The 14,670-nt window shown below is 39.4% G+C and overlaps 1 protein-coding gene across 7 annotated transcripts in view; it reads right to left on the bottom strand.

Moving 5' to 3' along the window:
* The window catches only part of BTRC (beta-transducin repeat containing E3 ubiquitin protein ligase), a 180,768-nt gene extending 168,370 nt beyond the window's left edge, over positions 1–12,398 (bottom strand). For 4 of the 7 annotated variants that reach the window (XM_070470049.1, XM_070470054.1, XM_070470055.1 and 1 more), the window contains exon 1: positions 12,244–12,398. In XM_070470049.1, coding sequence (XP_070326150.1) covers positions 12,244–12,291 — 48 coding nt within the window. In that variant the 5' untranslated portion in view covers positions 12,292–12,398. Of the gene's footprint in view, positions 1–10,328; positions 10,348–11,841; positions 11,939–12,243 lie in introns of those variants that run through there. The other 3 variants (XM_070470052.1, XM_070470050.1, XM_070470053.1) reach the window with 3 other exon arrangements.
* Positions 12,399–14,670: the final 2,272 nt, after the last annotated feature.

Raw genomic sequence — 14,670 nt, 5'->3', positions numbered from 1 at the left:
GGGTCTAAGGGGTTAGATCTGTAATTAATTCAGAAATATATTAATTTCTGAATTTTGATGGTTGTGTTATAAAGAATGTCCTTGTTTGCAGAAAATATACATTAAGCATTTGGTGACGATGTGACAACTTACTCTCAAATGGTTCAGGAAAAAAATGTCATTTGTGTTGTACTTTAAACTTTTCTGTAATTCTGAGTTGATTCAAAATAAAACATTAGGATAAAGAAAATGAACTTCACTGGTAGTTAGCAAACACTAAAAATAAAGATAGTGATATTATATGTATGTATACATATATGGAGTGTGTATACACACACTCCAATTAAGGTAACTATCAAAGATGTATTAGTTTGCCGTGTGTGTGTATGTTTGTGTGTGTGTGTGTGTGTGCACATGCGCAAACTGAGTCGCTCAGTTGTGTCTGACTCTTTGTGACCCCATGGATTGTAGTTCACAGCTCTGTCCATGGGACTTTCTGAGCAAAGAATACTGGAGTGTGTTGCCATTTCCTCCTCCTGGGGATCTTTCTGACCCGGGATTGAACCAGTGTCTCCTGAACTGCAGGCAGATTCTTTAACCTCTGCGCCATCAAGGAAGCCCCATTAGTTCTCCATGGCTGCAGTAAAAAATTACCACACACTGAGTGGTTTAAAGCAACAGTAATTTTTTATTTGACAGTCCTATAATTTTGAAGTCTGAAATGGGTCTCTGAGCCAAAAATCAAGGCCTCAGTAGGCCTATGTTCTTGTCTGGAGGTTTAGCTTATCCTTTCTTGCTTCAAGGGGCTGCTCACATTCTTTGGCTCATGGTTCTCTTCCCCCCTCTTTAAAATCAGCAACAATGGATTGAGTTCTCACATATCACTCTGACCTCTTCTTCAGCCTCCCTCTTACATATTTAGGGTCCCTTGTGATTACACTGGGCCCAATCTGGATTATCCAGGATAATCTCCCTGTTTTAAAGTCAACTGAGGGACTTCCCTGGCAGTCCAGTGGTTAAGACTCTTACTTCCACTGCAGGTGGGGGCACAGGTTGGATCCCTGGTCAAGGAACTGAATTAAGATTCCATATGCCACGTGGTATTGCAAAAAAATAAAGTCAGCTGATTAGCAACCAAATTTCATCTGTTAAATCCCCTTTGCCCTGTAATTTAACATATTCACAGGTTCTTGGGATTTGACTGTCCTGAATGGGGGCTCAGGGGATGGGGCATTATTCTCCCTACCTCAAAGAGTTTCCTTTACTCTTGAGATTATGTGTTTTCTATTTCTATGGCATTAAAAAGCTCTTTTTTTCATTTATAAAATGATAGTGCTGACAGTGGTGCTATTTTTTCAAGCACTGGTAGTATAGCAAAAACAATTGGTAACTCTGTAAATCCTGTGTAGCTATTCTGTAGTCACAAAATCGTGTGACTTTTTTTTTACTGACTCCTTAAATGAAAAAATATGAAAACAAAACACACTGTTTTCCCACAAAAGAACCATATATTTGATGAAAGATCTGTACTGTATTTTCCAGAATATAGGGAATACATCAATAAGAAAAAGGCAGACAATTAAAAAAGAAAAAAAAAGACCAAGCCCTGAATAGACCCAAAAGAGGATATCTAAACAGCCAATAAACTTAAAAAAGTTAAGAACCTTCTTAAATAATTTTTTAGGTACTTGATTACTGCAGCTATTAAGGAAATGCAAATTAAAAGTCTGACAATATCATTCACCCACTAGTATGGCTAAAGTAAGGACGGACAATAGCAAATGAATGTTACAAGAATGTACAGCAACTGGAACTGTCATATGGTGCTGCAGAAAGTATCAAATGGAAAAAATTAACAGAATCTACTAAAGATAAAATACCCTATGACCCAGCAATTCCACTTCTAGGTACATACCCAACAGAAATAGGTACATATTTTCAAGAAAAGACATGTACAAGATTACTCACAGTAGCCAAAAACTGGAAATAACCCAAACATCCATCAACAAGAGATGGCTAAATAACTGAACTGAATTAACACAGCAGAATACTACACAGCAACAAGAATGAATATACTACACTTACAGTAACCTGAATGAATCTCCTTATGAGGGACAAAAGATGCCAGACTAGTATATTTACTGGAAAGATTCTACTTATATGAAGTTAAATATCAGTAAAGGCAAAAAGTAACCTATAGGTATTAGATAATTGTTATGCAGAAGTGACTACTGTGTAAAAATTTAATGGACTGTATTCTTCTGATTTCTTTAAAAAGTATATTTATTTTACTTCAGTAAAACCTTATACAGATCCTGCAACTAATAAAAGTAAATGAAAAAAAAAAAAAAACCTTATACAGACATACACCAAGTACACTAAAATATTATTCTTGAATACAAACTGGATTCAATCTAAACTCCCTAGCCTCCCAGTCTTTTTTCCTTCTTGTCTGCTATGCCACCTTATGTTCAAATCATGTGTATCTACTACTGTGCTGACCATCTCCTGATCTTCTGGCCTTTACCCAAACTACTCCCTCTTCCCGGAACAGCCACTTCAGAAATAAGTCTGCAAAATCTATATATTCCACAAGACCCAATATGAAGCTTTCTTCTTCAAACCTTCCAAAGCTGTTCCCAGTTAAGGCTAATTTCCTATGTTCTCCTCTAGGAGTTTTATAGTTTCTGGTCTTACATTTAGATCTTTAATCCATTTTGAGTTTATTTTTGTGTATGGTGTTAGAAAGTGTTCTAGTTTCATTCTTTTACAGGTGGTTGACCAGTTTTCCCAGCACCACTTGTTAAAGAGGTTGTCTTTTTTCCATTGTATATCCTTGCCTCCTTTGTCGAAGATAAGGTGACCATAGGTTCGTGGATTTATCTCTGGGCTTTCTATTCTGTTCCATTGATCTATATTTCGGTCTTTGTGCCAGTACCATACTGTCTTGATGACTGTGGCTTTGTAGTATAGTCCGAAGTCAGGCAGGTTGATTCCTCCAGTTCCATTCTTCTTTCTCAAGGTTACTTTGGCTATTCAAGGTTTTTTGTATTTCCATACAAACTGTGAAATTATTTGTTCTAGTTCTGTGAAAAATACCGTTGGTAGTTTGATAGGGATTGCATTGAATCTATAGATTGCTTTGGGTAGAATAGCCATTTTGACAATATTGATTCTTCCAATCCATGAACACGGTATATTTCTCCATCTGTTTGTGTCCTCTTTGATTTCTTTCATCAGTGTTTTATAGTTTTCTATGTATAGGTCTTTTGTTTCTTTAGGTAGATACACTCCTAAGTATTTTATTCTTTTTGTTGCAATGGTGAATGGTATCGATTCCTTAATTTCTCTTTCTGTTTTCTCATTGTTAGTGTATAGGAATGCAAGAGATTTCTGTGTGTTAATTTTATATCCTGCAACTTTACTGTATTCATTGATTAGCTCTAGTAATTTTCTGGTGGAGTCTTTAGGGTTTTCTATGTAGAGGATCATGTCATCTGCAAACAGCGAGAGTTTCACTTCTTCTTTTCCTATCTGGATTCCTTTTACTTCTTCTTCTGCCCTGATTGCTGTGGCCAACACTTCCAAAACTAGGCAAAACACTCTCCGACATAAATCACAGCAGGATCCTCTATGACCCACATCCCAGAATTTTAGAAACAAAAGCAAAAATAAACAAATGGGACCTAATGAAACTTAAAAGCTTTTGCACAACAAAGGATACTATAAGTAAGGTGAAAAGACAGCCCTCAGATTGGGAGAAAATAATAGCAAATGAAGCAACAGACAAAGGATTAATCTCAAAAATATACAAGCAACTCCTCCAGCTCAACTCCAGAAAAATAAATGACCCAATCAAAAAATGGGCCAAAGAACTAAACAGACATTTCTCCAAGGAAGACATACGGATGGCTAACAAACACATGAAAAGATGCTCAACATCACTCATTATCAGAGAAATGCAAATCAAAACCACAATGAGGTACCATTATACACCAGTCAGGATGGCTGCTATCCAAAAGTCTACAAGCAATAAATGCTGGAGAGGGTGTGGAGAAAAGGGAACCCTCTTACACTGTTGGTGGGAATGCAAATTAGTACAGCCACTATGGAAAACAGTGTGGAGATTCCTTAAAAAGCTGGAAATAGAACTGCCATATGACCCAGCAATACCACTTCTAGGCATACACACTGAGGAAACCAGATCCGAAAGAGACACGTGCACCCCAATGTTCATCGCAGCACTGTTTATAATAGCCAGGTCACGGAAGCAACCTAGATGCCCATCAGCAGACGAATGGATGAGGAAGCTGTGGTACATATACACCATGGAATATTACTCAGCCATCAAAAAGAATTCATTTGAATCAGTTCTAATGAGATGGGTGAAACTGGAACCCATTATACAGAGCGAAGTAAGCCAGAAAGATAAAGACCATTACAGTATACTAACACATATATATGGAATTTAGAAAGATGGTAACGATAACCTTATATGCAAAAAAAGAAAAAGAGACTCAGATGTATAGAACAGACTTGTGGACTCTGTGGGAGAAGGCAAGGGCGGGATGTTTCAAGAGAACAGCATCGAAACATGTATATCTAGGGTGAAACAGATCACCAGCCCAGGTTGGATGCATGAGACAAGTGCTCAGGCCTGGTGCACTGGGAAGACCCAGAGGGATGGGGTGGAGAGGGAGGTGGGAGGGGACGGGATGGGGAATACATGTAAATCCATGGCTAATTCATTTCAATGTATGACAAAAACCACTGCAATGTTGTAAAGTAATTAGCCTCCAACAAATAAAAATAAATGGAAAAAAAAAAAAAAAGGCTAATTTCCCCTCCCTTAAATTCTATAGCACTTTGCACCTCTACTTTGGCACTTACCAAAGTGTGCCTTAAGAGATACTTATAAATGCCTGTCTTCTCAACCAACTGTGGAGTTCTAGAGAAGACAGAAGTTTTACTTAACTTTGTGTCTTCATCTCCTCCTGCCCCCATAACCACCTCCCTCCACACATAACACGTTTTGCACTTAGATTATGTTTATATTTTTATCAAATCATGGTGCAGGCCAACTGCCATGGCCTCATTTCCAGTTGTCAACTCACTAATTTTGCCAAGTACTTCTGAATAGGAAAATGCAGTGCTCCAACACAATTGAGAACCACAGAGTTCTAAACTTCCAGTGAAGTTTAGATACATACAGCAGTTTAAGTAATATAATTTATCAACTGTGTTAACACTATACATAGCAGTTTACAATTTAAAATGAACTTGGGGGGATGGAATGGGAGAGAGAAAGATCCTTCTTAAGTAGGCAAGTCTAACAGTTAAGACTTTTCAGTTAACAAAATGAGGTGAGTGAGATGTCTATTCAAGCCATCACTGCCAATCCACTAGCCAGTACACCTGCTACGCTGCACTCCATGACCAAGTACAGGTCTTCATTGGGGTACTTGTTTTATAAATATATACGTTTTTAAAAGTTTAAACATAAACATTAAATATATTAAATTTTAATTTATCTGATTAAAAACAATACATATTCACTGTCAAAATGTAGAAAACATTAAGGAACATAGGAAAAAGTAAAACAACCTAAGTAACGCTTTTTGTGCTGTGTGTTTCCTAACAGATCTTCAGATGCCATGAAATTTTTGAAATATTACCCATAATCCACCATTTCACAAGTAACCACATTAACAGTTTAGTGTCATACTTCCTGAGAGGTACAAGGATTTATGCATCCATGCTGCAAAAACATTATCCACACGCTACGATTGTTTCCACAGTTTTTCAGAGAAAGCCTGAAAGTCTCCCAGACATCAGAAAGTACCCTTGCAGCCCTCAGTTTAGGTGCAGAGAAGGGGTTATTAAGAGCTCTAACCCTAACAGCAAGGCAGTTACTAGGGCACCATGCGTGACCTTGCTTCACATTCTGTTACAAATGCTGCTGGAGCCACATCGACCTTACCTTTCCCAAGTACCGAAAAATAGTATTGTGATACTGGTGAACTTCTCAGGCTATCACTGTGGATTAAAGTCAAGATTCTGATTATTTCTTTAACACTTTTTTTTCTACACAACATGATACAGAGAGACATGCTGCATTGGGTGTCATTCGACAACCAAAACGAGAAAGTGCTACTCAGAATAGCACCAACACAATAGTTCTAAGGGTAAGCATTTTACTATTCTTCTACAAATCGAGTATATTAAATTATTACAGATTATTATTACTACAGTAGATTATTATGCAAGTTGCTCTCTCTTCCACTCCTTCTATGGGCAGCATATACTTTCCTACCTCCTCACTTGACCCTGTGACTTACTTTGGTTAATGGAATATCAGCAGGTACCATACAACCAGTGATTGAAAGGCATTTGAACCAGTGGTCTTGCTCTCTTGCATCTCTACTATAGCTATAAGGACAGCTCAGCCTGGGAAGTCACTATCTCTTCAGTCTCAGTCTCAGAAAAATATGTGAAACAGTCCTGACTGAGCAGCCAAATCCAGAGAAATCCAACAAAATTCAGCCTCTCATCCAATGTTCAGCAAACCCACATGTTCTTGAGAATAAGTATCTATCATTATACTGCCATGACATATTGTGGGGTTTATCACTCAGCAATAGCCAATCGATACAATGATACTGTGGCAACTTCATTTCCTAATAATTCAGATCATCAGAAAATCTGTATATAAACCTGGACAGTAATTCTCCACTCTGGTCCATTTGGCCAGCAAAGAAATATGCTGTCATATTCCACTGTTTCTCTGAGCCTCAAGGATGAAATACAGTGTAGGTCTCAAGTCAGACTGCCAGGATTCTTGCTAAGCAGAGTGACTTTGCTCAAGTTACTTAACCTCTCTGGAATCAGTTTCCTCATCCAAATATGGGAGCAACAATAGTACTGAATCTATCTTACAGAATTATTGGGAAGATTAAACAACAGTATATGTAAAGAATTTAGAATAGCAACTAGTAAACACCAAATACATACATATTAGCTATTCATGGCTGTTCATATTTTTTAAAAACAAAGAAAAATAAATAAACAAAACCCTCCCATTTCTGCTGTGTTTATCCTATAATTGATACAGACAGAATCAGGTCACAAGCCTGGGAACAGGGAGACAAGTGCACCTGAAAGGAGAGCCAAATCTCAGAAAGGAGCAAGAAATCAAGAAGAAATTCCAACTCAAAAGGTTTCCCTTAAGCAGACAGAAATTCTCTCCCAGTTCTGTGACTTTTGCCCCTCTGCTCCTCATCCCCACCCTGGCCAGCACAAAGGCAATCCAGGAACTATGGTGATAGTGCCCCAGGGAACAAATCAGAGTCTTAGTTCAACATTACTCTCAGTATCTATTCCACTGTTGCTATCTCTGAGTCTTCTGTAAAATGTTCTAGTTTAGTTTCAATCAGACTTCGGAAAACTAAAGGAAATTATCCAGCGATTCGTTCAGCACAAGGTGAATCTAGTAGAATACTAGGTGAAGTGGTAAGATCAGGCGGACCTTTCCCATAGAGATTGTCTCCCTCCTCCACTGCTGATGTTAGGATGATGGATTTGATTTATTAAGAAGGCAGTTTTCTTTATAGTGACCAAGACTGTTAAACACTGGTAAATATTTTCTACTTCATCCACAATGAATTCTTATTATATACATTTAGAAAGCACTTTCATGCTGTATTAAAATATTGCTAGAAAGCACATGGTATCTTAAAATATTTTAATACCACAAAGATTATTTTTTCTTTATTCATGCTTTTTATAAATTATAATGCTATTTACCACAAATAATTTTATCTATACATGATCAAGATCTTACATCATGTCTCATCTCCCTTTATAAAGGGAAAAAAATTCTTAATTGCTTCCTTCTTTAAGGATTTAAATACATAAATAATATAGAATAATAAGTAGTCTTCTTTGAAAGTTCACTTTCTAATTTAGCAATAAAAAATTTCTGGCATTCATTCAAAGTAGAATTTTTACTCCACATAGTAATTCACTTTCAGTAACTTACTATGTACATCTATCAAAAACATGAATCAAGAAAATGAGCACAAAGAATTATCATTAATTTGTAATTTCATACTCCAATGCCTATATAAGAGTATTCAGAAAAGAAACTGAAGGATAATTTAAATTGAGAACAGGTAAGAATCCACTTGCCAATGCAAGCGACACAGGAGATGCGAGGTTGACCCCTAGGCCAAGAAGACCCCCTGGAGTAGGAAATGGCAACCCATGCCAGTCTTCTTTCCTGGAAAATTTCATGGACAGAAAAAACTGGTGGGCTGAAGTCCATGGGGTCGCAAAGAGTTGCTGAGCATGCATGCAAGAGATATTAATATACAGAAACTCTGACAAACTAAGAACTAACTTCAAATGTTATCCAACCAGCTGGTAATCAATCTCACTGATTTAAAGAAAAGTCCATCACAGTGAAAAATCTGAATACTTATTTTAAAATGCAATTTCTTGTTTTTAGATATATATGGTTCTCAACTAAATAAAATTTCCTGAATCGTTATCAATTCATCCAGTATTATCTCTATAGTAACATTATTAAGACAAATCATGCAGGAGAGCACGATAGTTTTTTAAGAAGTTAATCTCAAAAATGAGATGTCTCCAAAGCATTCCAAGTGTTAATAGCCACAAACGTGGCTGATCCCATCTGTATTTTTAGCCTGAGCGTCCAACTAGAACAGCATCTATGGTAGCCAGTCTCAAAAGGTCCTGGCCCCCAGCAATTTCCTTCTCTCTGTTCATGCATGCTACTCTTTTTGTCTACAGGGAGAGATTATTTTCCCTCCCTCTGACTCTGGGTCGGCCTTTACTGTCTTTGACCAATAGCTCAACTTCCAAACCTAGGACTTAAGAGAATTGGCCGGCTTCTATTTCTTATCTCCTGGAATGCTCCCCTTCTTAGAACCCAGACACCATGCTTTAAGGAAATCCAAAAGAAGGCCATGTGGAGAAAGGAGAACAAGAAGGCCTTATTGCCAGTTGAACTCGCAGACAATCGCCAACCGTGAGAGACTGTGGCCATTTTGGGCCAGCCACGAGAGACTGTGGCAATTTTGAACATTCCAGCCAACACCAGGCAAAACAGAAAATGCACCAATCAATGAAAGATTTATGTTTGTTATGCAGCAAGTTACCCTTTACACTGTTTCACTTATCTATCAATAAAAAAACTATTTTATACCTCCTGAAATTATTTCATCCATGTGTCAAATTTTCCTAGTTCTAAGATCCTGGGACCAGTTTATCCTGTCCATTTAAAAATAAATTTCTAATCCATCCCTCAACCTGTCATATAAATAGATAAAATACCGAAGGATAGACAGATATAGAAATAGTACAGATATTCAAAGATTAAAAGTCTAGACCATGTGTGAATTATGGTCAGATCTGAATCGGTCTCACTGATAAGGTTTTATTGTAAAAATTAATCAAATTAATACATCAATACGGCAGTGAGCAAAATTCATAAAAGAGAATATCTATTTCATGCTGCTATTTTAAACAAAATTTTATATTTTCTTAAACTGCAGAAATCAGGGCATCCTGTACAAAAATTGTCATTCACACCTCACAATTGAGGGAAAGGATAAGGACAAAATAAAGCCAAATACTATACAAAAATTTCAATCTGATTAAAAGGATAGTCTTTTCCATGTGTACTGTGCATTAATTACCAGGTGCAAGCACAAATAAAATATTTTCCTATCTCAAATGACTAAGTAAAGAAACATGTTATAACAGGGTAAATGGGACCAAAGGCAGGTTGTGACTTAGATTCATAATAAGACTGTTACTGAGCTGAAAAGGGCTTCCCTGGTGGTTCAGACGGTAAAGGATCCGCCTGCAACGCAGGAGACCTGGGTTCAATCCCTAGGTTGGGAAGATCCCCTGGAGAAAGAAATGGCAACCCATTTCAGAATTCTTGCCTGGAGAATCCCCATGAACAGAGGAGTCTGGCAGGCTATAATCCATGGGGTCTCAAAGAATCAGAAACAACTGAGCGACTAAGCACAGCACTGAGCTGAAAAAGAATACCAAATCTTTAACTCTCCATTCCATTTCAGTTATTAAGGTGTCATTCCTGGTGACCCTTTTCCAGTTGACCTTCTCTCAAACATCAGCCGTAACAGCAGGCAAGGTCAAAAATGAAAATAACTAAAATTGAAGAAAAACTGGCTTCTCCTTATGGAAACTGACTCAACATTTAATAATGTGTGGTGTCCCAAAAGCTTCAAACTACTCATGGCCATCTCCAGCTCCAACTTTAACTCAATCAGGAGACCATTATCAAAACAACTCACTGGTACAAAGCAGAGATCAACTGGTTGAAAATGTCCCTAGGCTGAGGTCTATCAGGGAGTAAAGAAGATGATCTCATAAGGTCCCTTTATGACCTGTTAAAACCACATTATTCCATAAATCTGACACATATCAAGATTAGGATTGAGTCAACCTCTAAGCGAAAAACAAAAATCAGCAGCTGTCACTTTTCTTAATTAAATTCAGAAGCTAGCTGTACATACAAAGCAACTTCATCTCACTTCTGAAGTCCAAAACAATTTCGAAGCCTCTTAATATTTTAGAATTTCAACATTGGGCAGAAACTCAAGAACTTTCTTCAGGTCTAATTGAATTTTGTTAAAGATACACTTGAACTTTAGGCATTTTAGAAAGCACTAATACAAAATAAATAAAGTTATAGTAATTTTGACCAAACTCTGAAATGATATTCTTGTAAACACAGCAGTTTAAAGCCTAAATTCATTTAGGTTAGTGGCCATGGTTTGTTTAGATTTGTTTTGGTGTCTAAGGCAAGGACACAAAATAACAACTATCTAACAAAAGAAATAAAGATTTGGAGTGACAGGTTACAATTACTTCTGAAAAAGCAAATAGACTGCAAATAATATCAATGGTCCCTATGGACACCAGTTAAGACAGAAAGAAGTCTATGCACCCCATCATTCTTTAGCTGTAACCACAAAGTCTGGTTTTACATCTGGGATATACAAATGAAGCATCAGATTAAATGCATCAAATAGCTATACAAATTTGCTAAACATACACATATCAAAAAAAGAAAAACATGATACAAAGTTAAAGAACTAGACTCCAAGGGATTAGAACACACCCACAAAATCCAAGTTCATGCTATGCTTCAACCTAAAACTCCTAAGTAACTACTAACCCTGACATTTCCTATTATTCTCCACTATCTGCATTCCCCCTTTTATCTCCTAAATTTCTCCAGTGATTTTATTTCTTCTTATGAGTCTTTGGATGTTAATCTGCATAGCCTTTCCATTCCCAAAAAGTGATACCGCACCTGGTCTCCACATTTTACTGTCTCTACAATATTGCATTAAGTTTTGTTTTACCCTATTAGACATTAATTTTGCCCCTAATCTCCTGTACCTAGGTTTCCCTAACCAGTGAACCTCTTCTGTCTTCTTTCAAACTAGAGGATGTATACCCTTTCCTGATACTTGTAATTCTGGCATCTAGTCAACCTCTTCTCTTTCCCAAAGCCTGTCATCACAGTCCTAGATCCCGGTCCCCAGTCCTTTCCTTCCTAAGTAAGGCCTAGTTCTTTCCAGAGTTTGTCAACATTTGGCCAAGCTGGGATTGTACCTTGAAGTCAAAGGCTATCTCTTCCACCTCACTCTACAAGACTATAAGTCTCCCACCAGTCCACTCTCTGCTCTACTTTAGATCCATCAGCATCCAGCCTTGCCCGTTTTTTCCACCCACCTCCCACTCCCAGGATCTTTCCTCTCACTGTTCAGCGTTCCCCTTCCCCACTACTGAATGCACCTCTTCTCCAGGACCTCACCCGTAACCCTCACACCGGCAAGGCCCTGCCAGCGGCCTCACGGCGTCTCTTCTGGCCTCCTCAGCTCTTCAGTAACTGTCCCTACGCCCCTTACTCTCCAGGGCCCCGCGCGCCCCAGAGACCCCTCCCCGATTAAGCTCCCGCTGTCACTTGGCCTCTCATCCGCAAGATGGCGGAGCTGCTGCCCCCACCCCCGGGTCCTCTCCGCAACCCCTCCTACCTCCCAGGAGCTCCCGTCCCGTCCCTCCAGCCGCCCCCGCCGCCAGCCTCGGCCCAGGGTCTCGCTGCGCCCTCCTCCAGCGGGCAGGCGGCCCAGGCCCGAGCCTCAGCGACGCCGCCAACGCACCGCCTCCACAGTTCCCCGGCCTGCACCTTCTCCTCACCATAAACTTGAGCGCTTTTTCCTGCAGCACCGCCTCGGCCGGGTCCATAATCGCCAGGGGCCACTGGGTCTGCACTCCGCCGGGGCCGCCCCCTTGGTGCCAGGCCGCAGCCAACGCAGCGCCCGAATCCCGCCTCCTCTTCCTTTCCTCCGCCCTCTTACCTCTCAGGCACTGGCAGGGGGGCCAGGGAGGACAAGTTGTCCTTTGCGCGTGCGTATTGCCCGCTGGCTCACGGGATTTGTGGTTCTGGAGCTTCCTGAAGCAAAAAGTGACGCCACACCGCGAACTGCAACTCCCGCGGTTCACTGCGGTAGGGTCGCGGTGGCTCCCAAGCCAAATCCAGACAACTGACCGTCAAGTAGAGAGGATCAGCGTATGGGAATCGTAGTTTGCAGCCTCTAGAGCTGAGAAACGGGAGGGGCATCGGTGTCTCCGTGGTTACCGAGCGACGCCAGTGGCGATTTGCCTGGCAATTGATATCAAGATGGCGACCAGTGCCTCACCTGTAGCCCAAATACTGGAAAAAGCTGTGAGAGGACAGAGACGCTAGGGCCTCCCTAACTTGTTATAGAGAACTGGATCCCCCCCCCCCCCCCGCAATTGCCTATGTCTGGCGTCTGAGGGACTGATTTCGACTGAGACGCTGGGCCTATGGTCACCTAGCAGTAGCTTCATGCTGAAATGCAGAGTTTCAAGGTCCTAAGTCATCGCGCCATACTTCCACCTTATTCTAGCCCACTATAAGTCAGAGTCTAATAGAACTCGACTCAGGAAATTCTCGGGTGTTTAGCGCTCAGAAACCATAGCCGGCTACTGCTAACCCTGAGATGTAAGCCCTGCATTCAGGGTTAAATGGGTACTTCCAAAAGGTCTTTAATGGTGGGATATAATGGCCATCCAGCAAATAAAGCATGTAATATTTAGTTTGGCCTTAAAGGGGACTGTACGAATTTATTTTGGAAATCAGCTTACCGTAAAATGCGAAAACACTAGGGTTGTGCTAAAAGTGACAGACTTGTACAAAATATCAGAGTTTATAAAATAAATAGGGAAATAGCTTTTCGTTTATAGGGAAATCTTCCACTGTATATTTTATTCATTTGTTCATTCAACGAATAGCACATATAACCGTGTGCAGGTAATTATGCCCGAGAGATGGGGATTCAGTAGTGAACACAATTGACCTTATGTTGACCATAAGGTCAACACAATTGGTCTTAAGTTTCTAGTATGTTGATACTTTGTCCTACTCATCCCTATGTCCTCAGAACTCACACATTTCCTAATATATAATAAAGTTAATTAAAAGTTATACTCTTAAAAAAAAAGTTATAGGCTTGAATTTTTTTTTAAAGGGACTTCCCTGGTGGTCCAGTGGCTAAGACTACTTACTCTCAATGCACTGAGCCCAGTTTCCACCCCTGGTCAGGGAACTAGATCCTAAATGCCCCACTAAGAGTTCACATGCTGTAAGGAAGATCCAGGTGCCACAACTAAGACCCAGTGCAGCCAAATAAATGAAAAAAAAAAAATTAAGTTATACTACTATTGCAAAATGAAGACTCAAAATGCATTCATGTGAAAACTACCTGCAACTTTTCATAGGCAGTATGTGATATGGTTGCCAAAAAAGCTAAAGTTTGAAAGTTAGGCAACTTAAAGAGAGTAGTGTCTGGGGAATACAGTTTTATGGTTTTACTCTGTTTTGAAGCGTTAAGACCACACCTGGAGTACTTTGTTCAGTTATGGGCACCATGTTCTGTAAACATCTTATGCAGGAGCACAGCCAAGGACAAGATAACTGAAAGAGAAAATATTGATAAATGACTACTCTGAAAAAAGAGTACTTAGGAATAACATGGCAAATAAATTCAAGTATTTTAAAGTATTGAAAGGCATATGTATATAGCTCTATAGGGTAAAGTAGGACCCCTGGATGGGATAATAATAGTGATGGTGGTGATGATCATAACAGCTGTCACTTTATTAGCTCTTTGTGACTAGGTATCTTATATTCATAATTTCTAATACAGAGTAACTTTGTAAAGCAGGTATTATTATCCCTAATTTACAGATGAAGTAAGTGAGACTAAGAAGAGATAAGTAACTTGATCAAGTCACCCAGCAAATTACATCATCAGGATTCTAACCCCATCTGCTTAACTGCAAGGCCTGTGCTGTTTTCACTGAACTACACTGTAATGACACAGGACTCAGATTCATGCTTCCTAGTAATCAGAGCTGTCTTGACAAAGGAAACATAGAGGCAGGATGACCATGTTGTCTGAAAATATAGAGGCAAGATTGTCTAGGAGAGTTCAGTTTGGGTGGGAGGTTAACAGTCTTTTAACTGTAAAATACTGTTGAGAAGTCATTTGTTTTATTTTACTTTAGGTGTTAGTTACTCAGTCGTGTCTGGCTCTTTTA

Source organism: Odocoileus virginianus, chromosome 7 (assembly GCF_023699985.2).
Source record: "Odocoileus virginianus isolate 20LAN1187 ecotype Illinois chromosome 7, Ovbor_1.2, whole genome shotgun sequence".
Lineage (NCBI taxonomy): Eukaryota > Metazoa > Chordata > Mammalia > Artiodactyla > Cervidae > Odocoileus > Odocoileus virginianus.
This window is presented reverse-complemented; position numbering and strand designations above follow the sequence as displayed.